The following is a 26,422-nucleotide window of genomic DNA, read 5'->3' as shown; positions in this document are numbered from 1 at the left end:
GAAAAGTTCAAAATGTGATTCCATGCATAAGGAGAATTTTATTACAGAACTGAAAAAAGAAAAGAAGTCATCACTTATTTTATCAGAAACAAAGTAACACTAGCATTGATTGTCCTGGTAGTATATGAATTGGCATTTTGACTAAGACCAATGTTGCCGAGAACATAGCTGAAGAATTGCAGCTGGGGAAGATGGTTCTAGAGAATTCTGGGTTTCTCTTCCTAACACTACCGGTTTAGGGCCTGCATAAGTCAGTTTTTATCAGAAGTCCAGGACCTGGGTAAAGACTTCTCTTCTCCATGATCTGTGATCATGTGCACAAAAGCAGGAGGTGAAAGCCACCACACGTTGGCTCTTGGGCCTTGATTAATTCTTCCCATACATAGTCCAAAAATTCAATGATCTAATTCTTAGGGACTGTGTTTAAAAAAGAATAGTTTCACACTTGAGAAGGACTGCTTGCTCATCCATCCAACACACTTACAAACGTTTGTGTACAAGGCATATCCTGGGGAATACAGCGAAGAGCAGAGCCACCTCTGCCCTCCTGAAGCACACGCCCACTCCTTCAAGGCTGGGCTAGGGTCCCACCTCCAGCAGGAGTCCTTCCTCCTCCCACTAACTCCTCCAGCTGGCGGCGCCTCCTCACTCTCAGTCACCTGCTCGCACAAGCACACTCAATTCCATTGCAGAACCACGGCCAGGGCCAGGGCCACCTATCTCTGCCCCCTTTGAGACGGAGCCCACCCCAGCCACAGATTTAACCAACTGCAGGGGAAGGACAGGGCAAGACCCCGCCCGCCCGCGGATCCGGGAGCGGGGCCTGCGGGCCGATGGGGCTCAACAGCTGCAGGGTGCAGGCGGCTCTCTCCGCCCCCGTCCAGCCCCCGCGCGGTTGGAGGCGGCGTCCCCCGGCCGGGTTCCGGAGCGCGGCGGCCGGCGGGACGGGGAGGGGGCGTGCAGGTAGCTCGGCCTCTGCCTGGGAGCGAGCGCGGGCCGCCGCGGCGGGATGGGGCGGCTGGGGGCCCGCCGCCTTGTCCTGCTCGCCGCCTGCCTGGGGCTCTGCGGGGCGCTCGGAGGTACGCGCCCCACTTCCCTTCCCCGGCCCTTCCCGGCCCTGCGCGCGTGGAGCCCGCGTGGAGGGGGTGGCGGAGCAGTGCGGGCGGGGCGGGGAGCCCGCCGCGGCGCTCGGGAGCCCTGGGAGGCGCTGGGCCGCGTTTGTCCCTTGGAGACCCAGACTTCGACTCTCGGCCCCGCATTCCTGGGCCGGGCGGCAGGGGGAGGAGACTCGGCCCTGCGCGGTGGCTTTGGCGCCAGCTCGGAAAACTTCCAGCTCCCCGCCCCTCACTGGCGGGCCAGTTCGGGGCGAGGCCAGTCGGGGTCTGTGCCTCACCTCCGCGCGGTTGCCCCCAGGATTTGGAGTTTTGAAGTGGCATCCTGGCTGCACTCCAACCAGCAGGATGAAGGACCCTGCAGTCTTCCCTTCTGATCCGTTTTAGTTCTGCCCCTTACCCAGCGCTGGCAAGTGACCGGGCCGCACGTGACCCTCAGGGCTTTGTGGGCCTTGAAACTTCCCGGAATTCTTTGTTCACTGGCTCATAGTCCCAGAAGTCCCTCCAACTGGAGCTTAAACTTTGGGGGTCCAATGAGGTAGAAGAGTCTTACATTTCAATGGCGCTTCTAATAACATATTTAGACTTTTTATGTGACAGTCTCCGTACCTGGGCCTTCCTGCCCTCCACGAATCTTTGAAATTGAATTCAGTTCAACAAAAGACCCCGGAATTTTAAAAGAGAACACTTAAAAAAAAAAAAAAAAAAAAAGAACTTGTATCTCTGTAGTATTTGGATTAAAACCTTAAGACTTACACTGTATTTTAGTATCATTGAATAGTATCATTGCGGCCCACAACTGCTTGATGATCTAAGCAGCTTTAAAGTAGTGTTCCAACCATGACCCAGGTAGAGGACTCCTCATCCTTTTTGGGAGGGTGGAGAGGGATGGGGGTGGTTCTTTCCCCAGTTCTGCTCCTTCGTCTTTCTCCTTCCTTTCTAGGTCTTCCTCTCCCCTTCTGCCCTTTCCTGCCTGGTTCCCAGGGTAGATTGGCCTAGGAACTTGAGCCCTGGGGCTGCTGTGACTGTGGCTTTGAGGGGAAAGGTTTAATTGCAGGCTTGGGAGATCCTGGAGGGCAGTGAGTGGCCTCTGGGGACAGATTGGTGGTGGGTGGGCAGCCAGTAATTCAGATGGTCAGTGTAGGGTAATGGGAAGGCCAGGGTGTTGGGAGTCAGATGGTCTAGGGTTTCAATCCTGGTGTTGTTTTATATTTTTGGTTACTTTGGGCAAGTTCCTTTACTTCTTTGGGTCTTGATTTTGCCTCTATAAAATTGAGATGATAATAGCTTCTTCAGAGTGGCTTGAATAAAATACTATGCAAGACAGCCCGAGAACATTCGATAAACACTCATTTCCATTCTTTCTTACTTATTAGCTTCCATTCCTGCACTTCCTTGCAATTAAACTGAGTAAGAGCCAATAGGTTATACACCCAGTTAGGGATAAAGAATGTAGACTAGGAGCATTAGTGAATAAAGAATTTCACAGTATAAACTTGTACATATATGTTTTCCATCTATGGCTCTGATTGCATGACAAATATAAACCAAAATCTTACCAAAGTCTACTTTGGGGTATTTGGAAGAATATTTTCTTGAGTAGCCAGTTGTGTGGTCTGAATTTAGTTTTCTTGCTTATTCCAAGGCTTTGATGATGTCTGCTGTTGGTCCTTGAAGGACAGACTGCTCTATCTTCAGCTTGGGAGGTCTCACTACATCAGAAATTCATCTTTCTCTAGTAAAAAGATATCTCAGTAAAAATATCTATCATAAACCCAGTGTATGTCTGTTTGTAAATCAATACATTGTCACTAGCCACTTTCTTAAGGTACAGTATATACAGAGTGTGGGACCCATATTATCAGTAGTTTAGTAATTTCTAATTTCTACTTTTCCTATCAGATCTCATTAGTATATTACTACTTTTGCCTTGTAACAAGGAAGAGAACTGCCAGCATTGCCTGTTCCTTTGCATTGCTGCTCCTTATGTTATTTGTATATATCTTTACTTCTGATTTGTTTGCAGGAATTTTAAAAGCACCTTGCATTAATCTGTTTGCTGTAACAGAATATTCGCAGCTGGATACGTTATAAAGAAAAGAGGTTTGTTTAGCTCATAGTTTTGGAGGCTGAAATTTCAAACAGCGTAGTGCTGACTCTGAGGAGGGCGTCATGGCAGTTGGCATCATGGGGAGCATGTCTGAGAGTGAGATATTATGTGATGAGAGAGGAAACCAGCGAGAGATCAGTGAGGGGACAGTCTTGTTCTTTCACAACAATTCTCTCTCCAGAACTAACCGGGTCCCATGAGGACTACCTTAATCTCTTCTGACCATGATGCCCTAAATGACCTCTTTTTAGGCCCCACTTCTTTTTTATTTTTATTTAAAAAAATTTTTTATAGTTTTAGGTGAACGGCATACCTTTATTTTATTTATTTATTTTTATGTGGTGCTGAGAATCAAACCCAGTGCCTCACACATGCTAGGCAAGCGCTCTGCCACTGAGCCCCAGCCCCAGCCCCAGGCCCACTTCTTAAAGGTCCCATGCACTTCTTAACAGTGCCACACTAAGGACACAGCTGCTAACACATGAAGCCTTGGGGACACCCAGCCCATAGCAAGCCTGAGCCTTTGTGTGAAGACGTGTTTAGTGTGACACAGTCTACCTTGCTTTGTTCAACTCCCTCTTCTCTTGGGAGACTTGCATTATTGCAGATGAGACAGATGGTTGCTTCACATGCCAGACAAGTTGGGACACTAATCTGTAAACTAGAGATGAAAAAAAACTTAAGCTCTTGGTTCTTTCTTTCTTTCTTTCTTGGTCCTGGAGATTGAACCCTGGGTGCTTTGCCATTGAGCTACATCCCAGCCCTTTTTAAATTTTGAGTCAGGGTCTCACCTAGTTGCTGAAGGTCTCGCTAAGTTGCAGAGGCTGGCCTTGAACTTGTGATCCTTCTACCTCAGCCTCCTGAGCCACTGGGATTACAGATGTGCACCACTGTGTCTGGCCAAAGTTCTTGGGTTTTTTATTTGTTTGGTAGTTTTTTGTTTAGTTGACAACCACCCCAGAAGTTCTGATGATTTCTTTGGCTCTGCAGTAAATATATTGTCACATCCTTTATCATTTGTGCTCTAAAACTGTGGGTGCCCAAATCTAAATGCTTTTAGGAGCTAGTGAATCATAGTGAGCCAAGCAGCAGCTGATGTGGCCGAGTTGACACAGAGGGGTGGGGACCTGTGGTTGGAGTATCCACAGCCTATGGGTGGCTGCTGTGCCTTGGGGCTGAATGAGTCCTAGAGAGGCCTGTTTGATTTTCTAGAGAAGCCAAAACATCCAGGTTTTTATTTTAAATCTAGTTTAATTATTATCTTTTTAAACAGGGCTGTACAGTACATACAAAACAGAAAACCCCACAACCTTTGTTATTGTGTCCCTTTACCAACAATCTTGCCTTACTGATCTCTGTATTCCCACCACTTAGTTCAGTAACCTATAAATAATAGGTGCTCAATAAATACAGGGGACTGACAGAATGCCTCTAGGGAGTGTGACAGGCCAGAACCCCTCTCCCCTGCCAAAGACGTTCATTTCCCAATTCCCAAAGCAGGTGAATATGTTGCTTTATATGGCAAAAGGGACTTTGCAGATGTAAATGAAATTAGGATTCTGAGATAGAGAGATTATTCTAGATTATCTGGGAGGGTTCTCAATGTAATCAGAGGAGTTGAGATAAGAAAAGCAGAGGTTGGGTTGGTGGGATTGCTAATGGGAGGCTGCAAACCAAGACAGGCAAGTCCCTTCTAGGAGCTGGAAAAGGGGAAGCAACAGGTTCTCCCCAAGAGCCTTCGGAAGGAAGGCAGACACACTGCTTTAGCTCAGTGAGACCTATTCCACACTTTATAACCTTGTACTATTGTCAATGTGTGTTCTTTTGAGCCACTACATTGGTGGTTCTTTGTTATGGCAGCAATAGGAAACTTACTCAGGGAGTTTTTGCCCTAGTCAAAGATAATATAGGGGCCCTATAACTCTGACAGGGGCATGTGATGGCAATTGCCATCAGAAATGAATCAGGGGCAGGAAAGCTGTCCACTTCGGGCTGAATACTTTAGGGAAGTTTCTCTCCCTAAAGAGTCTGGCTCCAGCACTGACTTCCTTGCCTGAGCCTGGAACCTGAAAGCTTCCATCCTAGCAGGGGAACCAATGTAGAGACACAGAAACACTGCACATGGGGCATGCAGGATAGGATACGGGCTCTGCAGCTCTAAGGGAGAAGTTCGCTCAACCAGGGCGGGCTGGGCACCAGGACTGCTATGCTGATAACCCCAGAGGTTGCTAGTAGCAGCAGACTATAGGACTAGCGCCCCCTGGAGTTGTGCTGGGCACAGTCTGCATGGCCATTCACAGTGCGCCAGGGAATCCTCTATTGAGAGAAGCTAAGAGCCAGGTGGCTACTATTTTTATCTTTATAACCTGAGGTCCTAACCCTGGGCAGTTGGTATGGAGGCCTTTATTTGGAAAGTGAAGGGATAATTGAGAGCCTGGTGGGCTGTGTTCTTCAGTAGCAGGAAGTCCAGGGCTATAGATTGCTCTGCCTCTACCTGGAAACCCAAGTTTTAAGATCCTCAAAGAGGCCCGGGCCGGCTGTCCTCTCCCTTCTGCCCTCCAACAGTGTTTCCTTCAGTAAAGGGATGTGCTGCCAAGCTGCCCCTCTTCCCAGCCCTCTGAACCTCTGGCTGACCACTTGCCCTGCAGCCGTGAAGCAAATAGATCTTGGTTCCTTGGCTTTCTACTCTGACCTAACTTTAAAGGGCCTGAGTTTCGTGGCAAGGACTTTTAGAATTTTTTCTTTTTCAGTTAACTTGTGATGCATAAAGGAGAGTGGGTCTCCCAGAGCATATTAGATGTCTGTACCAAATTATTTCTTCCCTGTAGGTTTCTGCTTTTTTGGAGGTTCAGGATAATGTTAATGATCTCTTGAGTAAATACCCAACTTCGGTTCCATAGGCATATAGTATCCACACCGTAGGAAAACACTCGGCCAAGTCTTAAGAATACGATTGTAGGACAAAATGTGATTTTCTTTTCCAAGCGACATTATGAACCTCAACTGACACTGCTTGTGTGAGAGCCGTTTTGTAAGGCCTCCTCTTGGCCATCTTACGACTTTGTGTAATGCAAAGAGTTTAGCAGGGGAGTTTTGTTATTGTTCTTTTTAATTTTTAAAATAAACTTATATACTTGTGATATCCCTATAATGTATTTGGAAGAATGAGAATACATAAAAAGGCACAATATAAATTTTATAATATAAAGTATTATATTACGAAAAGATAATTCTCATTTCCTATGAAAGCAAATTGTTCTGAAATATTTTTCAGAAAACCTTCCCACTCTTTTTGCCCCCTGAACAATGACCAGACAGACTTTCTAAAACCTACAACTGACTTGTCTCTCTGCAGCTGAAAGCTACTTGATGCTTCCTAGTTATGTGCATAGCAGGATTCAGCCTCCTTAATATTGTTCATAAGGCCCTCTGTGAGTAACCCTCTGCCCATAGGAATCTGGTTGGTGAGTGGTTAATTTCCCAAACTTTCATTGAGAATTTCTTGTTATATATGCATTAAAAATGCAAAGCAAAACAAAACCAAAGATTCTCTTCCCAGGTTCCCCATCCAGTAAGTGGATATCAAGCCTGAAGTCTGGAAGTCAGTCTGGATTGCCCCTTTTCCCTTCTCTGACAATCCTTCTTTCTACGTATCTCTTGAACTTACCCTGTCCTGCCTCTGTTTCCTTGCACCCCATCAAGTCTGGTTTCAGCCAGTCACCTCCTAACTCGCAATCTGGTTGTGGCATTTGCCCGTTGGTTCCTTCCTAGCCCTCTTTGCAGATCCAGGCTCTTTAACCCAGTGTCCAAGGCCATACTTATTGGGAACCCAACATGTGCAGAACACAGTTCTAGATTCTAAGACTTAAGCAGTGATTAAGATTGACAAAGACTCCTGACCTTAGGATCTTACATTCTCTTTGGGATGGGGTGGTATTGGAGCTGGATATTAACCAAGAAAGCAAATGAAGAGAATAGGGATTATAAAGGCTGTGAATTGAGTAGCCAGTTGCTGCATATGTGTGTGTGTGTGTGTGTGTGTGTGTGTGTGTGCGCGCGCGCATGCGTTCTTATGTGCATGTGTGAGGGCACTTTAAATGGTCTGGGAAGGCCTTTCTGATGGATGAGGTGGCCTTTGCCCTCTGATTGTTTGCTCCATTCACCCCCTTACATTGCTGCAGCCTCAACTGTATCTGTCCCGTCCTTACACTGCACCCCGCTCTGTGGGCCGGATGTTCAGTCTCTCCTGTTCACCTATCTCTCTTCTCTCTTTTATCTCTCCTTTCTGCTCTACCCTCCAGGTCTCCCCAGAAGCCACTGTCCTGCTGACATCTTCTCATTATACCTCCCTTGACCAGGCCTAGTGCTTCTGCTGCAATCTACATTTCCCAATTAATAGCCAAGCAGCTGTAATTGCTGGATTAACTGTCTCTTGTGTTCACTTTAAACCCTCAGTACCAACTGCTCAGTCTCATTTGTGGACAGAATAACCTGTGCCTGGGAGGGAGCACTTCAGTTGGCCTGAGAGGTGCTAGACATTTGCATTGTTCCCTGCCTGATAACCTAACTGGTCCCAAGTGAACTCCTCTTACCAACTCCCTGACTTTACTTAGGTGCACTTTTCTTTCTGAGCAGTGTTCTCAGATAGACAGCATGTCTCTGTCTCTCTCTTTTTTTTTTTTTTGCAGTACTGGGGATCTAACTCAGGGCCTTGTGCTTGTGAGGCAAGCACTCTACCAGCTGAGCTATCTCCCCAGCCCCAGCAGGTCTCTTTGTTTGATTAATTCTGTACCTTCAGTTCCTGACAATACCTGTACATAGTAAGTGCTCAATAAATTGTAAATTAAACAAAAACCAAAACAAATGCAAAACTTGAATCAAATAAAAACCCAGAAAGATATAGTTTGGGAGAAGGAATGAGTACCAATTCCAAGATGAATATAATGAACCAAAAGAATCACCCTCCTGGGAGAAACTGCAGACCAATATAAACAGTTACCTTCCTATTAAAGTATTTTACCTACCTTGCTACACACTCTGGTTTTCATCCAGTCGTTCCACCTTTTGTTTCGGCACTGACCCTGGATACCATCTCTGATTTCTCTTCAGCTTGATTTGTTCTACCTATCCTGAAGTCACACTCTTTCCTACACTGGAGTTTGGAATCACCTTTCTTTTCCCAGGAGCCAATTCCCTTGTGTTTGTATTTCCCCTTTATTGTTATTTTGGGGTTGCCAATTGGGGTCAACTTGGAAGTATGTGAGGATGTGAAGTGGCTTCAGGCTGTCAGACCAGAAGTTTTTAACCAACTTCCTTGTTTTTCTCCTAGGCCATGGAAATTTCTGACCACCAGCTGGGACTGGAATTGATTTAGTGCCAGAGAGGTGAAACGTGGGAAAATATAGGGATGTTGTTTATTAATGTTACTTATTCATTCTCAGCAGTAGATTTTATGATTTAGAAAACATTTCCTGGTTTTGAACACTTAACAATACAGCCTCTCAGCATGTCAAACACTGAGGTAGGGAGATTTGGTATGGAAGGCCAGGAGGATAAACTCAGTGAGTTTGTAATTGCTTGTTTTTTTGTTTTTTGTTTTTTGTTTAATGATCTTAGGTTTTAATTCTAACTTTAATGAGCTTAATTATTAATAATTTTATTATTTAAGATTGACTTAAATTTTTTGACTATTCTAGGTTAATTGCACATTAATAGGATTCGGTATATTTCAATATATGCATACAGCATGCACTGATGAAATTCAGCCTACCTTTATCCACCCTCCTCCCCTCTTCTAAATGTCTCATTATCATTATTCTGCATTCAGGTTGCCTTTTTTGTTTTTAAACTTCTACATATGAGAGAGAACATGTGATACTAGTCTTTCTGTGTCTTCCTTAACATGATGCCCTTCAGTTACACCTATTTTGCTGCAGATGACAGGATTTCATCATTCTTTATGGCTAAATACTACTCCACATTTTCTTTTTCTATCTGTTGATGAACACCTAGGTTGATCCCATACCTTAGCTATTGTGAAGTGCTTCAATAAACATGGGTTTTCAGGTATCCCTTTGGTGTATCAATTTCATTTCCTTCCTATAAAAGCCCAGAAGTGAGATAGTTGGATAACATGGTAGACCTATTTTTAGTTTTTTGAGGAATTTCCATACTATTCTTCATAACAGTTGTACTACTTTACATCCCCACTAACAGTCCTCACCAGCATGTGTTAGTTTTTGATAATATTCTTTCCAACAGTGATGAGATGAGATATCTTATTGTTATTTTGATTCACATTTCCCTGATGGCTAATGATATTGAACATTTTTTCATCTATTTATTGGCCATTTGTATTTTTTCTGAATAATAGAAGAAAGTGTCTATTCAGATCATTTGCCCATTTTTTGATTGGTTACTAGTTGTTGTGTTAAGGTTTTTGAGTTTCTTATATATTCTGGATAGTAATCCTTGGTCAGATCATCAGATAGTTGGCAAATATCTTCTCCCATTCCATGGGTTGTCTCTTCACTCCATTAATTGTTTCCTGTGCTGTACAGAGCTTTTTGGTTTGGTATAATCCCACTTGTCCATTTTTGTTTTGGTTTCCTGTGATTAAGGGGTCAAAATTTTATTGCCTATATCAGATCTTGAAGAAACATTTTCCCAGTGTTTTCTTTTAGTGGTTTCAGAGTTGCAGACTTACATTTAGGTCTCTGATCCATATGAGCTGATTTTCTACAGGGTGAGGGATAGGGAACCAATTTCAATCTTCTGCATATGGGTATCCAGTTTCTCCAACACCTTTCGTCAGAGACTGTCCTTTGTCCAAAGTATGTTTTGGGTGCCTTTGTTAAGAATCTGTTTGCTGTAGATGCCTAGATTTATTCCTGGGTTCTCTATTTTGTTCCATTGGATCTGTGTCTATTTTTATGCTAATACCATGCTGTTTTGGGGTACTCTGGCTCTGTAGTATGTCTTGAAATTAGGTATGGTGATGCTTCCTGCTTTGTTCTTTTTGTTCAAAATTGCTTTGTCTATTCGGGGTCTTTTGTGCTACCTTATGACTTTTAAGATTTTTTTTTTAGTTCTGTGAAGAATATCACTGGTATTTTGAAGGAGATTGCATTGAATTGGTAAATAGCTTTGGGTAGTATGGACATGTTAACAATGTGACTTATTCCAATCCACGAACATGGGAGGTCTTTCCTTGTGTGTGTGTGTGTGTGTGTGTGTGTGTGTACATGTGTGTGTCTTCAACTTGTCCTATTGTTTTGTAATTGTCATTAAAGGGGTCTTTTACTCCCTTAGTTAGAGCCATTCATAGGTGTTTTATTTTATTTTTGTAGCTATTTTGAATGGGATTGCTTTCATGATTTCTTAGAAAATTTGTTGTTGGTTTACAAAAATGTTACTGTGTTTTTTTTTGTATGTTGATTTTGAATGCTGCAACATTACTGAATTCATTTGTCAGTCCTTATAGTCTTTTGGTGGAGTCTTGTAAGTTTTTCTACATATCACATCATGTCCTATTTACAAACAAAATAATTTGAATTCCTCCCTTCCCCTTCATATGCCCTTTACTTCTCTCTCTTATTCAATTGCTCTGGGTTCAGCACTATATTGAACAAGAGAATAAGAGTGGATACCCTAGTTTATTCTAGATCTTAGAGGAAACACATTCAGCTTTTTCCTATTCAATATGATGTTGGCTGTGAATTTGTTATATATAACGTTTAGTATATTGGGGCATGTGGTCTCTGTATCTAACCTGTTCAGGGTTTTTATCATGAAGGAGTGTGAACTTCAGCAAATGCTTTTTCTGCATCTATGGAAGTGATTGTATGATTTTTATCTTTTATTCTGTGATGTAATGCGTTTCATTTGTTGATTTGCATATGTTGAATAATCTTTGCAACCTGGGATAAATTCAGCTTGGTCATGGTGAATGATCATTTTGATGTGCTGTTGGATCTGATATGCTAGTATTTTGTTGAGATTTTTTGCATCCATGTTCTTGGGATATCGGCTTATAGTTTTCTTTTGATGCTGTTGTTATGTCCTTATCTGGTGTAGTATTAGGGGAATGCTTGCCTTTTAGAATAAGTTTGGAAGGCTTCCCTCCTTTTGATGCTTTGAAATAGAAGGCAAACATATACCTAGAATATGTGTCTATTTTTACCAAAATAGACCATCGGCTTTGCCAAGGAGGAAGGTTTTCCTTGCAGTGAACTTGCCACCTAGTGGACAATTGGTCTCCTCCAGAACTTGGGAACTCAGTGTTCGTCTTTGTGGAAGCACGTTGGATATTCAGGAGCAGCAGTTGATGGGAAAGCTTTGACAAGAGGGAGCCCATGAAGTAGGGTGCAGCTATAGATGCCAATCTTGCCACCGCCACGGCTACTTCATTATGCATCCTTTGCCCCTACATTTGGGGTGGCATAACAGTGGCTGAGTGACGTTGACAGGCCAAGTCTTTTTTTTTTTTTTTTCCTGCCTGGTTTAATACAAATTGTGTAGTAGGTGTTTTCTGGTAGGTATTGCCATGCAATGTATTTTTTTTTTTTTTTTTTTTTTGTACTGGGGATCGAACTCAGGGCCTTGTGCTTGCGAGGCAAGCACTCTACCAGCTGAGCTATCTCCCCAGCCCTTGCCATGCAATGTAAAACTCTTCTTGCCTCACGCTCATATCTATTCCAGATCTTCTTGCTCCTGATCTTTCATCTTTCTCATTCTAGGCTCCTGACCATGTGGCCACGTTGCCACTGCTGATGAGTCTGTATGTTCTAACTTCTGAGCATTTCTCCTTCCACAGTAAGTGGACGATTAGATGTGCCACTCAGTTCTTTTCATTTGGAGAACTTTCCCTCACTAACGTTTTTCATGGCCGCTCTGAAAGGAGTTGTAGTACAGATAGAGCCCATTTTTTTGCTTTTATCCATAAGATGAAACTAACTTGTTCAAAACCAAGCTCAAGTGTTTTGCTCCTTCATTAACTGGTAGTGTGCAGCTATGTGAGCTGAGAGAAAGGGTTAGCACAAAAATGGTGAATGACACAAGATCCGGGGAACCACCTGGTGTGATTTGCTTATGACTTCTGGTCCTCTTCAGCTTGATTCAGGATGGACCCCTTTCATCCCTTTAATCTCTTCTTCCACCATCTGCCCTAACAATTCTGCTACATCTGTCTCACTTTGAGTGGGCCACTGCGTTTTCCACGCTTCTAGGAGTCATCTTAGCGTGAGTTCACATCATTTCAAGGAGACTTTGCCAGGGTTTTATGTCTCATGACTGTTAAGAGTGTATCCAAATCTAGAAACTTTCCCTTATTCAACCTCATGCTCCTGTTCTTCGTCAGATACCTTCAGTCCCATGTGTATTCACCCCTTACCCCACCCCATACGAGCACTAGCAGTATATTTTGAGTAGGTCTTGTGAGTTGCAGCTCCTTTAGGGTCTAACCTATTCCATATCAAGTCTAACATGTACCCACACAGGTTACATTGCAAATTAACCTTTGTGTTTGTGGCCAGGAGGAAAAATGGGTTCTTATCTTCACAGGTCATATGTCTTATGAAGATAGCCTTCTACATCCTCTTTAAGTGTAGAGTGCTGGCCCTAATAGGGAAATCGGCTAATTCCACAGACTCAAAGGGTACAAGAGGGTCTAGGGACTCAAGATGTTTGACTACAGCAACCCACATGTTCCCATTCCTTATGGCAGGGTCCCATTTTTTCCTAGCCAGTGACTTGGCCTTGTCAGAGCAAGTTTGTCTCATTTGGGACTTTAACTGTATTTGGAGGTTGACTACTCTGATGTTAATTCTTGGGTCTAAGTCTCCCCTTCCTCTGCCCTCCTGCTGTAGATAAGAAGAACATTGTGTTTTATCTTCTGGATTTGACACTTAACTTGAAATTGTTAACTAATTTCTTTTAGCTTTTCCTTATCTTTTCCCAAAGTTTTATTCAAACTTGTTGGGAAGCACTCAATTCCATTGTCCTCACAGTTATCATTTGCTCTATATTTTTCATTGCTTGACATTTCATAGTTGGGCTGATGTGTTCCCTTATACGCTTCCATTGTACCAGTTCACCATCAGTGAAATTATATCATTGCCAGGGCTCTCTGTGATTCACCTATCACTGGTGATGGGATTCTAATCACCATTTGGGTGATTGGTGGTTCAGCTCCAAATCCCATCCCAGAATCTGCTTTCTCAGACTACTTCCAGTCCCAATGGTCACAAATCAGGTTCCTGGAGAAGAAAAATCTGAGATGAAACTTAGCATGTGGGAAGTTTATTAGAGAGAGCTCTTAGAATCAACCTCGATGGAAGGGGAGCTGTCTTGGATAGAGGAGAAGCCATATTGCAGTTTACTCTCAGTGGAAGATTGGCTGCCTCTCTTGAAGGTTCTGAAGAAGAAATGCTCTTCAGCATTGTCCTGAGTTGGGGTGAGAACACTAAGTAATGAACACTTTATACACCCGTGTTGGATCTGTAGGCCACCCCAGAAAGCAAGGGTGACCTTGGGCGAGGCAGCTCTCTTTAGCAGGGTCAGTCCCTGAAAGGGGTTGATTGTGTAATGTAAAATAGTCATTGTGTAATAAACTTACTAACTTATGCTTTTTTTCCCCCCATAGCTTCTTTTTATGGTGAAAGCTATGTGGCGCTCAACATCATTGAAGTTTCCTCTGAGCTATCTCTTGAATTAAAATTTCAAACCAACAAACCACAGGGGTTACTTTTTCTTGCTGCTGGGAAAAATGACTATTGTGTAATAGAACTTCTAGCAGGAACCTTACGGGTACGGTTTTTAAAAAAATCCTTAAAATAGAGAAGCATTTGATTCCTGGAGAGAAAAAAATGAGAGAGAAAGAGAAAAAAAAAATAGCTTTATGTGTTGATTACTATTATCTCGCTGGAACAAAGTGAGATATTTGTATAGAGTGAAATTTTCTTCAGTTTTGCCAGCATGTCCTAAATATTCTGACTCTAAAATTTTCTAACTTCAGTATGAAATCTATAAGTATAGGAAGAGTTTTCATCTCTCTCTTTCTCTCTCTCTCTCTTTCTGTGTGTGTGTGTGCATTGCTGTATCAAAATACCTGCATGGTTGTAGAGGTGCAAGGACGTGGTGTTGGCATGTGCTCTGCTTCTAGCGAGGGCCTCATGGTGAGAGGGATACATGGTGAGAGCGGAAGCAAGAGACCCAGATGAGGAGTTGAGCTTGCTTTTTAACAACCTGTCCCTACAATTTGCAACCTGTTCTAACAGTCTGTTCCTATAGAACCTAATCCAATTGCATGAGAGTGAGGACTCATTCCCTTGAGAACAGCATTAGTCCCCCTTCAAGGTTTAATTACTTTTTAAAGTTCTCAACACCTTTCTATACTGCTGCATTGGGGACTAAGACGCCACATGACTTTTGGTGGGGACAAACCATATTCGAACATAGCAGTCCTGTTTTCTTAATAAAATACTTTGACATGAGAAATGAGATAAGATTGACTCATCACGATTCTTTCTCTTTCAGGTGAGAGCGCATTTGGGTACAGGTGAACAAGTGCTCCTTTCTGAGCAAAGAGTTCATATGGACGATTTGGTTTGGCATTCGGTGGCACTGTACTATGTTAAAGATAGTATTTCCTTGGTTGTTGACAAACATTATGAGACAGCTAGCCAAATATCTGATGGGATGCATAATTCGAACTTTCACCATGGAATCTACATAGGAGGCCACGGGGGACTCAGTGTGCCTTACCTAGATGGAAAGATCCCCAACTTCCGGGGATGTATGGAGGATGTCAAATTTAACCAAAGGGAGATCCTTATGTCCCTCAGATCTTACCCTGGTTTTAAGAAGGTTTATGAGGTTTCACTAGGGTGCAACGATGAGTTTTTTGCAGGGGAGGATGAAGCCATCAATTTCTTTAGCTCTAGATCCTATGTCACCTTCCCAGAATGGAAAGTGCAAGGGGGAGGGCTATTGGAATTTGCTTTGCAAACTGGAACCCAACAAGCCTTGCTTTTATTTCAATCAGGTAGGGAAGGGGATTTTGTTGCTTTGGAAATACATGAAGGTGTACTGAAGGCTTATGTAGGAAGAAGTGAAAACAAAACTCAGTTTTCTTCTTTTAGCTTAGTTAGTGACAATGAATGGCATGCTATTCAACTCAAATTCAGGGAAAGATATATGGACTTAGTGGTAGATGAACACAGGGTGAGGACTTTGCTGCCTTTGCAAAGCAAACCATTTGTGTCCAAAGGCCCCCTCTTTGTGGGAGGTCTTGATACTCAAATGTGGGAAAAAGTGAAGAGGTTAGAACTGGCCTCTGTGCTTAGAAAATCTGCTCAAGGAATCTCTTTGAAGGGGTGCATAAGAGACTTTGTAACCAACTCAGAAAAGAGAGCACTAAGGGACGCCCTCATTTCCAAAGATATTTCTGTTGGATGCAAAACCAAGAGTGTTGATAATGCTGATCCTCCTATGACAGTGACAGAAACCCTGCTTCAGTCAGAAGTTTCCCCTTCCACTGCAGACCCTGGGACCATCAAGCCTTTCATCCAAGACGAAAGTAGCCATTTTCTGGTTTTGAATAACATGGAGGTCCAAGAAGGTGGACGAGCCCTACTGGAACAAAGGCATATAGACATAAATGAGGAACTCAAGGATTTGGAAGTCAATTATTCTCAAATACTGTTTAAAATAGAAGAAATGCCTGTTCATGGATTCCTTCAATTAGATGTTTCACCTGAGCCACAAATGGAGAAGGCTTTTACTATGTTGGATTTGTGGCAAGGAAAAGTATGGTATGTGCATGATGGTTCAGAGGAACCTATGGATCATTTCACATTTTTGGTCTCTTTCCATGGCAAGAAGGAAATGCCATCGTACCTGCAGAACCACATTCCATATGTGTTTAACATTATTGTCATTCCAGTGAACGATCCCCCATCCCTTAAACTCCAGGAAGGAAATTTGCTGGTCCTGTTTGAGAACGCGAAGAAACCACTGACCCCAAATATAATACAGGTGTCAGATCCTGACACGGTTCCTTCGAGTCTTAGTTTTTCAGTTCTTGGCAGCTTCAATTCAGAAGCTGGATTTTTAGAAAATGTTAATTATCCTGGGAGACCCATTAATGGCTTTACACATGTGGATTTAAGAGATGGCAACATTTTCTACGTGCACAGGGGTCATCGAAACTCTCGGATTGTTCTGAGAGCAAGTGATGGTGAGCTGGTTAGCAATACAGCTGTGTTACGAGTCATGGCTGTTCCTTGGGACTTTGAAGTGGCCAATAGGACTGGTGTGGTTGTATCACAGGGGGGCTCCATTCTGATTACACGGAATAACTTGTCAGTGGAGGTTAATGGTGAACGACCCGAGATGGAGACTCGGTATGACATCACACACCCACCACAGTTTGGCCAGATTCAGCTTCGGGGGTTGAACGGAGAATGGAAACAAGTTAGGACCTTTTCTCAGCGTTCCATTGATCGGGGTAGGGTCTGGTACTATAGTACATTCCGAGAACTGCAGCAAGAAAATGTTTCTGATCACTTTAAATTTAAAGTTAGCATAGAAGGAAAAGTCAGCAAAGAGCTCATATTTCCTGTGACCATACAATGGCTAAAATTTACACTTCTGAAAAATGTTCCTCTAGAGGTCAGTAACACAAACAAGCAAATACTGAATTCTGATCATTTGCAGGCTGCAACACAGGGTGTGGAAGTAGCCAAGAGGGAGCTACATTTTAAGTTACTGACCCCACCTAAGAAAGGAAAATTGCTACGTGGCAAGAAAGTTCTCAAAACAAACTCAATCTTCAGCCAAAAAGATATTACAGACTCCAAGATAAGTTATGAACCTCAGGAGAGACCAAGGGAAGACTCACAGGATTGTTTTAGGTTTTTGATGATTGCAAAACACATAGAATCAAATGACTATACTTTCAGAATAAACTTTAAAACAGATAGAACACACATCATTTTAACAAACAAAGGATTGCTTGTAAAAGAAGGAGAAGGGAAGTTAATTACAAAATCTGAATTATTTGTTCAAACCTTGGACAATCAGATCTTCCAATACAAAGTTACCAAGGGTCCTCAACATGGAAAACTGAAATTGATGAACTCTTCCGATTCTCTGAAAAGTAATGACAGTATCACTACATTCACTGATCAAGACATAGCAGGTGAACAGCTGATGTATATTCATGATGACTCTGAGACCCAGTGGGATGAATTCTTTCTTGTGGCCTCTGCCAAAGGTTCAGGCCAAGAGGGAGTGGCCAGGGATCCTGACTTGGAGCAATTGTCTACAGAAATCAAAGTCACTGTCTCTGTTGAGTTAAAGAATGATGAGAGGCCAGTGCGCGTGGTAGATAAGGTCTTCCACGTCGTGCGGAATGGCCAGCGCTTGCTGACGCTGGAAGATCTCTGTTACCATGACCCTGACTTAGATTTTGATGACGTGCAGTTGCTCTACACCCGGCGGGGCATCCCAAATGGGGATTTGGTACGAACCAGCGACCCCACTCAGAAACTCTACCAGTTCAGGCAGGAAGACCTGCGGGATGGACATGTGCTCTTCAGGCACTGGGGGGCAGACTCTGCCCGCTTCCTACTGTTAGTGACTGATGGTGTCCATTACACGTCATCCCTTCTTGAGGTCAGTGTGTCAGACCCCTTTGTCCAGATAGCCAATAACACAGGGCTGCTTGTCCAGAGAGGAAAGGACAGCTGCCTCAGCACAGCCAACCTGAGTGTCACCACAAACCAAGATGTCAGAACAGATCTTGAGGTCGAATTCCACGTTATGTGGCCCCCAAAACACGGCAGAGTCCTGGTCAACAATTCTGTGTCCCATTCATTTTCCCAGCATGACCTGAAGCAAGGACAAGTGGTCTATAGGCATGATGGCAATGGCAACTTTGACGTGTTCAACCTGACAGTGAAAGTTAAAGATACACATTTGGAAGTGAGTGTCTGTGTTCAGGTGTGTTTAGATGGTCAGCACCCTCACACCCAGGTTCTGCACAGCAAGACCCTTGTAGTTGAAGAAGGAAAACGAGTAAAACTGAATAGAAGGTGGCTCCAGGTAGGTGTCCTCTAAACATCAAGTATTCTTACTCTCCTAGAACCACAGGGGTGGATATTTTGTTTGCTTTTGGAAGCTATTTTTATGTAGATTTATCTCCTGGTTAAAGAAGGGAAATTAATTATAAAATCTCAATTATTTTTTCAAACTTTGAGCAATCAGATCTTTCAATATAAAAGTCACCAAAAGGTGTCAACTTGGGAAGCTGAAATTGATAAACTTTTCAGATTCCATGGAAAGTAATGACAGTATCAACATATTCCCTGATCGAGACATAGTGGGTGGGTAACTTTAAAAAATTACTAAGAAGTCATTAAGAAGAAAAACTGAGTGGTTTCAAGACTTTGATGATACCAATTTCCTTTAGTTGGAAATGGGACATAAGCAATGCTCTGCCTTATTTTGAAGCTATGTTCATGTGCATTCATGTGCTTGTGTAAATTTAGTATAGTATGAACTGGGAATAAGGGAGGGACATATATATTATGGCCAACTACCTTTATTTCATTTGACCTCAATAACATTCATGAAGTGTAATTTAATAAACATAAAAAGGAGTCCTAAAACAGCAGAGGATACTATTTATGCTATTTGTTTCCTTAGTTAGGAATGTGGCCCTGTTTAGATTCTGGAGATTGATAGATAAAACTGGTCAAGACCAGTGGAATACCAGGGTTCATGCCACAGCCTCCGAGTTTCCTCAGGCTCCTACTTGGAAACTTCCAGCCCGGGCACACCCTGTTGATCCGAGTTAGCAGTGGGTGTTCTTCTGAGGGTGTTCTGTATAGAGTGTGTGGGAGGATGATTGTGATCAATGTCAATCGGCCACAAGTGCAGGCTACTCTGAATCTGCCTTCACCACTGTAAACAATAAATGCAGCCGATAATGCCAAATAGAAGTGAGTTAAAGTCAAAATCAGTTTCCCACATTATGCCTTCTAAGGGAATGTAGGACCCCCCCCCCCCCCAGCTTTTCTCAATCCTTTATCAAGAGCTCAGGGTGTTAATATTATGTTTCACCACAAGGGGGCATGTGCACTTCAGTGACTAAATCAGTTGCAGTCACAGTAGTGAGATGGATTTTGCTGAATCAATAAATTAAAAAAGGTATGGAAAATGCTGAGCTGGTTAAAGTGGGGTAGAAAAAAGGCTTTTCTCTAAGGTCTTGCAATTTTAGTGACTCAATTACTTGTCTTCCATTATCTTTTGTTCTTTCTCCTCATAGAATTTTATTTCACTTAAACTTTCTGAGTCCTGTTTTTGTTTTTGTTATTCTGCTATATGTAGTGAATGACCTGTTAATACATTTGTAACTACTCTAGGTTGTTCACCATTACTTTTCTTTGTGATTAGGACTGATATTCAAAATACTGGCACAGGTAACAGATCAGATCTAGGTTTAACTGTGTATCAACCCTGATGGTAACTTAAAGCATTTGTGGTCGTGAATAGAAAACAATTAGTTTCATCAATAGTCTTGACTCTTACTTATTAACATGTTTTTCTTTTTGTATTTGTGTGTGGTATGTGAACTCCAGGCTGGAAATGAAGCCAATAGTCCCTCAGAGACAGTGTTCATAGTCAGTTCTCCACCAAGGCATGGATACCTCCAAATACCTGAACCAGAAGATGGTAACTTGGGTGCAGACAAAAAGTCCGCTTTGAGGTTTACACAACGGGATGTTGATGATGGCAGGGTTCTTTATGTGCAGACAGCGCCCGACCAACAGCAGGATCGTTTTTCCCTAGATGTGATAAATGGTTCCCAAGTGGTGAGCGCAGTGGAAATTCTGTTGGATATTGTCCCTAAGTGGATTCCTCTGGAGGTACAAAATTTCACAGTCCAAGAAGGAGGATCCAAAGCACTTCTGGAAGATGACCTCAAAATTTCAAACAAGTATTTTGAGGGATTTGACTGTGAATTTGTTCTACTTGAATCACCAAAACATGGTTATGTTCAAAGTTCTGATTTTCCAAGAGTAAAGCTAATGAAATTTACCAGGAAACAGGTAATAACTCTAATATATTTGGTCATGTTGAGTTAGAGAATAAAATTGACTGTTTATTACTTAGACCTATGGATTTGGAGGATGATGGGTTCTTGGAGGGTCTCTGGTCTGACTTCGCATCAGAAGCTAGGGGCTTTCCTACAGTATCCCCCATAGAGAGGGGTCCAACTAGTGCTTGAACATCTTCAGCGATGGGAAAATTAATACTTCCTGAGATGGGTCCTTCTATTCTAAAAGCATGCCAACTTTCATTCTTTAGTTGGAGCTGAAATCTGCCACTTAGAAACTCCTTAGATCCTGACTCCTGTATCCTACAGAGTAAATCTTAACTCACTTCATGGAAGTTCTTTAAAGATTTGAAAGAATCATTTATCAAATTCCCTTGAATTTTATTTTCTTTAGGTTAACATTTCTATTCATCCAACTTGTGCTTATATGCCATGAGTTTCTTGCACCACCCTGGCTACCCAGTTCTAGATGAGCATGACAATTCTGTCCCTCTCAGGGTATCAGGGCAACACAGAAGTTCTAATCATGGGCAGATTTTTTGGAGTCATTTGTTCCTTTGTTCAACCAATAGATTCTTTCAGAGTATAAACTCTGTGCCGTGCTCTGTGCCAAGCACAGGACTGTCGTGTTCAAAGTTCCCAGTCGTTTCAATCAGGCAACTGGACCTAACTGCCAATCTGGCATCCAGTCAGTATAAAATAACCAAGGTCAACTCCAGGCTGCTATCAGGTTTCTTTGCTTTGAGCTTGAATGGTGTTATTGTCAGATTGGCTTTCTCTTCCTGCCTCTCCCATTGCATCTTCACACTGGTGCCTTGGGAGGACAGAATTGGTACATTTGATTCTAAGTGAAGGGCATAGGAAGAGCACAAGGAAGCCCTCTGGAAGGAATGATGTTTCACCTAGACTCTGGGGAGAGGAAGAGCGGGGAGATAACAGAGGAGGAACCAGAGACTGGCATTGCAACAAAGGGAGCTTTGTGGCCCAGGGTGTGGAGGCCTTGAAGAGAAGGGCAATGTGGGAGCATGGGAGTCCTTCACAGTCTGAGGAGGGGCAGAGGTTTCCTGGGGATGGAGTGTGGAGGAGCCCTCACCCCTGTCCACAGGAGACATAACCTAAATTACATGTCGGGGGGCTAGACTTAGCAGGTGGCATTAGGAAGCCGTGGGGGAATCAGAGAATGCTGAGGACTACAAAGGTCCTTATAGATGAGACCCATGGAGGGCGATTCTTCAACGACCTCCTCAGGGGTCTCTCAGTCATGGCTTCCTTCTTGAAGGCCGGACCAACCACCTACATGCTAACTACCTATTCAGGGGTGAGTCTTATTCATACTTTGTACTTCATGTACTCTAGGTGAGAGTCCAAGCACTATATTTTGGTACCATTTTGGTCAATTCAGTTATTGACTGCGCTTCATAGAGGCGTGTATTTAAGGATTGTTGGTTAGAATCCACGTGTGGAAATATAAGCATTTTCTGAGGCACCTATGTCATCATGCAGCTTGTCCACAGAGATGAGTCAAGGTCACTGGTCCCTGTTTCCAGATGACCCCTTCACACCATCTCTATGTAACTCTGAGGTTTCCAGGTTTTGAGACTTCATCATTTCCACTTAACGTGACACTAATCCCTGAAAACTGGTGACTCTAGCCATTAATGCCTTGGAGAAGGAGTCCCTGCCCAAATTTGCCCTTTATTCATTCGGCAAGTAGTTTTTGAGGGTTATGAGTCTGGGATGCCAGGATTGGGTACTGGGGACAAAGTGGTGAACTAACCTGGCAGCACTCCTGCCCCAATGGAGCTTTGTTCCAGGTGGGAGGAAGTGGGAGGCAGGGAGAGGCAATAAATAATGTGACATAAATGACATGTTGATTGAAGATTAGTACTACGGAGAAAAATAAAGCAGCAACAGAGCTAGGAAGTGCTGGGGCCTTACTGATGTGTGGACTATGTGTTGATGTTTGATTTCTAATAGAGTGGGCAGGGAAGGCCCATTGAGAAGGTGGCACGTGACAGACACCTGGAGGAGGTGAGTTGGGTGAACTGAATGTATCAGGAAGAGCATTCAGGCAGAGGGACAAGCGAGTGCAAGGACTCTCAGGTGAAGAGCAGTGTGTGGTCCAGCACTGCGGGAGCCATGTGCATGGTGGGGAAGAGACTTGACCTTTGACCTGGAATGAGGCATGAGTTCTAGAGCAATAAGGGATGAGAGCATGTGAGCAGAGGAGCAACACATTATACCCATGAACAGGATTGGTGACAGGGGACAAAATACCTTTTAGCCTAGTCCAGATTTCCTAGAAGTTGGTTGCATCCTTTAATTTTAGGTCAACAGATATTGTTCTAGTTTTCAAAGTCTAGGAACTTACAAACCCGAGCACACCCTGTCCTGGACTTCAGATTATTATGAAATGACATGTAATTTGGGGAAGTGGTACTCCACTGAAGAAGTGATGGATTTCTCTGGGAAGAATACCCTGGAGATGATTGTTATTTAAATGCTACGATCCTGAAATGCCTTAAGTTAAAACTTCTCCCATCTTGTGATCAGTGCCACCTTCCATGTTTGTTTTAAAGTAACTTAAATACAGTGTGTTCCAGGAACCCATGGTCAGGTCTATGATCTAGAATTCCTCTGCCCACCTGCGTATGAGTGGCCACAACTTTCCCTTGAGACCCTTCGTGAACTTTTCAACTCATGTCAGAAACACCTCTGAGAGATCAAAAGACTTTGCTCAAAGGAAGTGCGCCACAGGAATGGGCGAAGTTGAACTGCTCAAATTTTTGGCTGTATTTTATCAAAACAAACACAACCTCAGAGACCTCTGCAGAAGTTCAACAACTCCTTTTGGGGTTTAGAAGTTCTCTGCCATTGTATATTTGGGTCATAGACTCACCGAAGCTAAGTTCCCTTCTAGTTTTAAAATTCTCTTTATCTCTAATTTTGATTTTTGATTTTTTATTGTTTTCCACCTGAATCTTAGCTACATGAGAGGCATTCTGATTAAAATTTTGGTTATTACAGATTGAAAAGGAAAAACTAAGTCATTGGACGACCGCTTCAGAATTAAAATTAAAAAGATGAAATCTTATAGGGATAAAAGTAATATTTGCATTTGGATTATTATGGTGAGGGAGATCCACCTTGATAGAATAATTTGACTCCAGTGTGTTTCATGATAGGAGATGAATGTTAGCTAGTCACGAGTAGTGTCCCTTTAGAGATGAACACACACACAAAATTATGCTGAAGGAGAAGGAGCAGGATTAGGAGGTAGCAGGTATAACCCCACATACAAAGAACAATGAAGGAACTAATGCATACTTAGCTTAGAAATAAGAAATTTGAGAGAATTTAATAGTTGCCCTGGTTCATATGTCTCCAAAATGGAAGCATTCGACCAGTGGGGAGAAGTTTCATTGTTTTATAAAACAATAAGCAACTTCAGAAATTAGTTATTCTAAATATGCAAGTATTGTCTGAATTTTATTGTGTTGTTCCATTGTTGGGAAGGCTGAATTACGTCTCTCCAAACACACTTGGGTGTTTGAAGTAGCATTTGGACTCAGGGTTTCTGGTTACTAGTCCAGCATTCTCTTTGTATATCACATTACTCAATTGCTGTTTTTCTCCTTAAACTTATTTCTAGTATAAAGTGTTATTTTAGAAAAACTTCCATCCATCACAATTTGCTGATTGTTGGACTCAAACTTCATGGGATGAGGACACACGTCTGTGCTTTAGCAAGATATTTAACACCAGAATTTCTTTTATAGCAATTTATTCATATTTTTAAAGTCACATTTGAGCAAGTTAGTGGTTTTGTTGTTTTTTGGTTATAGGTGGAAAAGGAACTGATTTACTATGTTCATGATGATAGTGAGGAGCTTCTTGATAATTTCACCATCTTTGCAAGTAGTTCAGAGCTTGGAAAGCAGAGTCTGCCCCAAACCCTTTTTGTGACTGTTGAATCTGTAAATGACAAAGCTCCAGTAATAACAGCCAATAAGATCCTCCAGGTAAGTGCTACATGCTTTTGACCTAACATGAGAACCTTAGGGCTTCCAATGATTTTCTTTTTTATTATTATTTATAATGTTAAATAAGAAGGTATATGAAAAAAAATACATACATACACACATACATACACACACACATACATATATTTGATATAAGACCATGGTTTTAAATAAATATTAGTTATTACCAAGACATTCTGTTGGGTGGTACTGGGAAACTATAAAGAATCCCAATGAACTGGGCATGGTGCCTCTTGCCTGTAATCCTAGCTACTTGGAAGGTTGAAGCAGGAGGATCGCAAATTCAAGGTTAGCCTCAGCAACTTAGTGATACTCTGTCTCAAAATAAAAAATAGAAAGGACTGGGGACTGGGGATGTAACTCAGTGATAAAATGCACTGGGTTCAATCCCCAGGACCAAAAAAAAAAAAAAAAAAAAAAAAGAAAGAAAGAAAGAAAGAAAAGAAAAAAATCATAATGAGTTTCTTTCCTATTGCTTTTCTCCATCAGCCACTCCACAAGGCATGGCCTTTTGAAGGCAGGTTAGGAAGGTGTCTGCCCATGGACAGCAGCTGCTAGGTAGATAGTGTGGTTTGTAGCCAAAATATCTGGGAAGAAGCCTACTACTAGCTAGGTGACCTTGAGCAAGATATTTGATCCCCTAGTTTGTTCTTTTTGGATGGAGGAAATGGAGACCAGGTGATAAGATGATGTTTGGCTCTCACACAGGGCTTGCGTGTAGTTAGCACTCAATAAATGGTAGCAATTATTTCTAAAAATTAGGTCACACCAATTTTGGGGTAAAATAAGTCATGTGATAGTATTTGCTGATCTGGGAACGTTGCTCCCCTTCATTATCCTGGAGAATCCCCCAGGGGTAGCTCTCAAGCACTCACGGATACTCACCTCTTCACTGGAAGGGTGTTCGCCATTTTGCTTCCGTCCTGTTGTGGAGATCGCCCTGAGATATCATCTCCACTGGCTTCTGCAGCCCACACAAGGGGCTGATGTGCAGGAGGCCTCCTAACGCGGATGGCACATCTCCTACCACACTGGCACTTCCAGCATCCACACTGGTGAACTCAGTGATGCCAGTTTATACTCGAGCATCCCCAAACTCTCATTTAATAGATTTTCCTGGTTTTCACTTATGCTTTCTTCATATTCCTTCTTCTAAGGACTTGTGTATATGGATGTGTGCATATAAACATGTAAATATTGCATATCTGTCTATGCATGTAAACATATAAATATTGTATCCCTTACTTACCTGGTTCTACAGGGAGGAAAACTAAAGCCCAGGGAGTAATCAGGGGCCTCAGAACTGTAGCTTGTAGGTTCTTTTGACTTCTACTCCAAGCATTCTTCTGTCCTACTTTCTTCATTAGCTTTTTTTTTTTTTTTTTAAGAAAGGTATTTAAAAAAAATAAACCATTTTAAGTAACAAAATTGTGGTTATTGTTGATGCTAGTCTAACCCAATTTATCATAAAGGATGGTGCTGGTGATTGATCTCACATATGCCAGCAAGCATTCTACTACTGAGCTACACCGTCGGCTCTAAAGCTTATTTTCTAAATGGTTTAGAGACCACCAATCTACAGCAATGGTTCAGCAGACGCAACATCTATGGAAGTTGACACAAACAGGAAAAGGGTCTTTGGTGAGAGTGGAGGCCAGCTAGGTCACATAGAGGAATAGGAAGAAAGTAAGGAGACTAGCAGTGAAATATGAAGTATTAAAATTTGGCCTTAATTTATGAAACACCCTAGGGCCAATTAAATGATTATGTAGCATACCCAGGAGCCCACCAAGGGCTAATCTAATTAAATTTCACATTGTAAAAGATCACTGGGGTTTTAATGTTTATCTGTTCAAAATAATGAGATCTACTAATAGTCTTTTTAGTGCTTTTAGTGATCTTAAAGCTTGATTCATTTTTTTCTCTCTACATTTTATGTGGAACTTGTGACTTTATCTTTGGAATTCACTTCACAGTCATTGCCCAGGTAACCTGGGAATGGTATGTGCTAACTGATGAAGCTCATAGACCTCCT

General features: G+C 42.5%; 1 protein-coding gene across 3 annotated transcripts in view; it reads left to right on the top strand.

Annotated features, from left to right (window-relative positions):
* The first annotated feature begins 818 nt into the window (after window positions 1-818).
* Window positions 819-26,422, top strand: part of LOC124987306 (chondroitin sulfate proteoglycan 4-like) — a 65,641-nt gene continuing 40,037 nt past the window's right edge. Inside the window, exons 1-5 of one of the 3 annotated variants that reach the window (XM_047556483.1) lie at window positions 819-1,079; window positions 14,758-18,327; window positions 19,866-19,959; window positions 20,077-20,336; window positions 24,190-24,366. In XM_047556483.1, coding sequence (XP_047412439.1) covers window positions 834-1,079; window positions 14,758-18,327; window positions 19,866-19,959; window positions 20,077-20,336; window positions 24,190-24,366 — 4,347 coding nt within the window. In that variant the 5' untranslated portion in view covers window positions 819-833. Of the gene's footprint in view, window positions 1,080-13,864; window positions 14,029-14,757; window positions 18,328-19,865; window positions 20,337-24,189; window positions 24,367-26,422 lie in introns of all 3 variants that reach the window. The other 2 variants (XM_047556482.1, XM_047556481.1) reach the window with 2 other exon arrangements.

Source organism: Sciurus carolinensis, chromosome 6 (genome assembly GCF_902686445.1).
Source record: "Sciurus carolinensis chromosome 6, mSciCar1.2, whole genome shotgun sequence".
Lineage (NCBI taxonomy): Eukaryota > Metazoa > Chordata > Mammalia > Rodentia > Sciuridae > Sciurus > Sciurus carolinensis.
This window is presented reverse-complemented; position numbering and strand designations above follow the sequence as displayed.